The sequence below is a fragment of the Triticum aestivum genome, chromosome 6D, assembly GCF_018294505.1.
Source record: "Triticum aestivum cultivar Chinese Spring chromosome 6D, IWGSC CS RefSeq v2.1, whole genome shotgun sequence".
Taxonomy (NCBI): Eukaryota; Viridiplantae; Streptophyta; class Magnoliopsida; order Poales; family Poaceae; genus Triticum; species Triticum aestivum.
Genome location: NC_057811.1, coordinates 23,621,017 through 23,624,567, shown reverse-complemented (window position 1 = coordinate 23,624,567; position 3,551 = coordinate 23,621,017). Strand labels below are relative to the sequence as shown.

General features: G+C 43.0%; 1 protein-coding gene across 1 annotated transcript in view; it reads right to left on the bottom strand.

The window, feature by feature from the left end:
* The window catches only part of LOC123143186 (uncharacterized), a 14,551-nt gene that overhangs the window by 3,019 nt on the left and 7,981 nt on the right, over nt 1–3,551 (bottom strand). Inside the window, exon 7 of the mRNA XM_044562030.1 lies at nt 3,202–3,229. Coding sequence (XP_044417965.1) covers nt 3,202–3,229 — 28 coding nt within the window. The remainder of the gene's footprint in view (nt 1–3,201; nt 3,230–3,551) is intronic.

Here is a 3,551-nt window from a genome sequence, read left to right as displayed (position 1 = left end):
CCAGGTACCGCTTCGTTCCTCCCTCCTCCCGCCGCCCCCAGCGAGCACCGCCGGGCCGGCAGCGTGGTGCTGGCGGAGGCGGGCCTGCCCTTCCTCGCGCGCGGGCCCCCATGCTCGGACGGCAGTGGTTGGTGGCGGCGCTCCTCGGCAGGCGTAGATGTGGCCCGTCGGCGGTGACGCTGCGTGCCACAGTGGCTCTTGACGCGGTGGTGCGGTCGTTGGCCGTGGGGCGGCGCGGCTGCGCTGGTGGCTGGCGGCGCCCGCCTGCCCAGATCTGGGCCCATTTGGGCCCCATCTGGGTTGGGGCGGGCCGGTGGCTCGATGCTCGGTGGCGTCGTTCCCTAGTGGTGGCATGGTGGCGGCGGTCTCAGGCGGTGAGGACTTCTTCGGTTGGTGAGTTGCAGTGTGGCGATAGGACTGTCCAGTTCCATGTGGGCCCGGCCAGGCCATAGAGGCCCGGCAAGTCCTCGTCGCCGCGTCCGGTCGGCTCCGCTGCGGCGGTGGAGGCTGTCCTCTCCCCCCGGTCGAGTTGTGGTCGCTCCCGTGGCCGGGGTCCCCTTGCTCGCCCCAGGCCTCGTGTTGACAGCTCCAGTGAGGCGGCGAGGGTTGTCCGGTAACCGTGGTGGTACAAGCTAGTAGGCGGCTGCTGGGGTGGTGCACCTCGAAGTGCCTAGGGTGGTGGTGGTGGTTGTGGATCGGAAGAAATTCTTGTCGGCTTGTCCGGCACCGACGCGGTGACGCTTGAGGGCGCCATCGAACCTTCCTGAGGGGCGTCAGGTATATCCCTTCCCCACCATCCCTCGTGTACCCGGGGAAACCCTAGAACTTGTTCGGGCAACAGCAGCGACGTCGTCGCACTCCTTCTTGAAGGTGTTGCTTGGTGCGCGGTGCTTCGAGATGCTGGGAGCGCGGTGGTACTTCGTCGGAGGGTGCAGCGGTTGTCGGTCTTCCTTTCTTCATTGATCTGCCGGTGTCGGCATTTATTTCTCTTTCATTCTCTTATGTTTTCTTTTGGGCATATCTGTGCCGCGGCCCCAGCGAGCTGGATGTATCGTATGTTTGCTTTATAATATAAAGCGGGGCGAAACCCTTTATCGTAACTAACATATCAAATATAATTAATCATATATTATCAGTTTTAATATTATTGATCAAAATATCCTTATTACATACAACCAAATCAAACAAAGTAAATTTGCAACCATTTCCCACAAAGTAATATTCACCAAGGTGTTTGAATATTAAGACTGTTTTTCTTAATTACCACATAAATGTTTCGTACTGTACGCAGTATTATTCTTGAAATCCGTGAACTGTTGGAAGGGTACTATAGCCCGAGATAGACGAAATATCTTCCTGACCATTTGCATCTAATCACTATTCCTATTCCTCTTAAACTGTTAAACATGGATGTAGTGACCAATTGGCTGGCTGCAATCGATGTAAAGCAGTGATTGTGTACTGTTTGCATGGTTTAAACTAACGTGCAACTTATAGAAGCTAAAAATTGTAAATAAAACTTATAGAAGCTAAAAATTCTAAATAAAACTTATAGAAGCTAAAGAACTGAATTGACTGTCATCTAATCGGCTTAAGAACTAGATTCAATCCTTAAAGCTATAGGTACTCCCTTTCTTACAGTCTATAAGACCCACGTGTATCTCTAAATTTTCAATTTAACAAATGTAGTATCATTTTCTCAAAAAATAAACAAAACAAATGTAGTATCATTTTAATATATATATTACCAAAGTCAATCCAATAGCACACTTACGAAGGAAAGATAACTTGGACACTGAAGGACAGTTCATTGGTTCCTATAAATAAATAATGCTCCTCCAAATACATCCTATATATACCTAAATGATTGATCCACACTTACTCTAATTTTCACAACATGCAACTATTCCAACTCATTAGACTACTCATAGTGGAGAGTATCATATAATAGAATCATGCACATGAAACTAGTGTATGATACTACCTCTTCATACTAGTGCATACTCCCTCCTTTCCGGTTTATAGGGCTCAATTCAAAATCTCACCAACCAAGATAGATGGTGAGTGGTGGAATACATTTTGTAATTTGCAAAAGCACCCAATTAATGCTCTTGTTTTCCTCAAAAATTTATGTTTACCAATGTATTAATTGCAATGCATGCATGCATAAAGTACATGCATTGGTCAATTTTCTCTTAATACTTGCATGCAATTATTTAATGCACCTTGGAACCTGAAATTGTGATGGGGAACAACCAAATTGAGCCTTATAAAATGCAAAAACTAAGATTTTGAGATAAGCCCTATAAACCGGAATGGAGGGAGTAGTATCATAAATGACCTTATTTATTGTCATGCATGACACAAAGTAACATAGCATTTAATATGATACAATATCTACCTATGTTATTCTAACCCCTTCTCTCCTCTTTAATTCTCTGCCACATCAGCATGTTTGCTATTTTCAAGTCCATGATACCGGCTAAGATACCACTACTATGGCCAGCCTTATGTCATCATGTGTGGAGAAAGACCGACATTAACACACAACATGCATGATACTCATATTTAATAAAATAATCCACAACTATACAATAATTCAATATAATAAATTATATGTATTTTAGTTTCAATTCTGTTAATCCAAATAGTAATTTTAATGCAACAAAATCTCATTGAAATAATTACAACCAATTCCCGCAGCAATGCATATGGTCTCTATCTAGACCTAATAAAAATATTAGTTTAGTTAGAACCACCAATCTCAGCCATTCCTAATAATCAGACCCAATCAACAGTTTTCTTAACCTTGATATCCTATACAGTTACAAAAATCAAATAGTAGAATATTAACTAACTTAATTGTTTGACAAATTTAATACTCATAAGTAGCACAAAATGGTACTCCATTGTTCTCGATTAGAGCACTGATATGTAGCCAGTCACACCATATGTAATCCTATCCTATCCCCGCTGCCACATTGTGGTCTGAGACCACACTATAAGGACCTCGTCACACAATCTTCACCGGTGAGTTAACCAAGTCTAATGTGCTCATGCCATTGCCAGATCAATAATGCCATAGTTGATGTATGAATTTAATTGTATCTATGGTAAGTGAAGTGAAAAAACGATCGAGGCAACACCAATTTGTGATTACCATCTAGATTATAGCTAGTCAAATTTTTCTTAACGTCTTACCTGAGTACAAGTTTTTCTTCTTGGTGACCTGCAAGTGAAACAACAAAACTTAAGTCTTCAGTTCTTGTTCTTAGAGGCCTCTTGTCGGTCACATACAAAATGGAAAATATGTTTTAACAGCTGATTAGTCGTAAGAAACAACATCTTGTCTGAGACTTACCTAAAGCACATTCCATTGACTAATGACTGGTTGGAAAATTTGCATGAAATAGCAGGTGCCCTACTTTAAATTTGTCAAATGTCGAGGAGTCATGCCAGTAATTTTGATATTTCTATACCACTATAACAATTCCTTTCACAGAAAGTGTTGTCAGGACTTAAAAATATCAAATGGATATGTGTACACACAC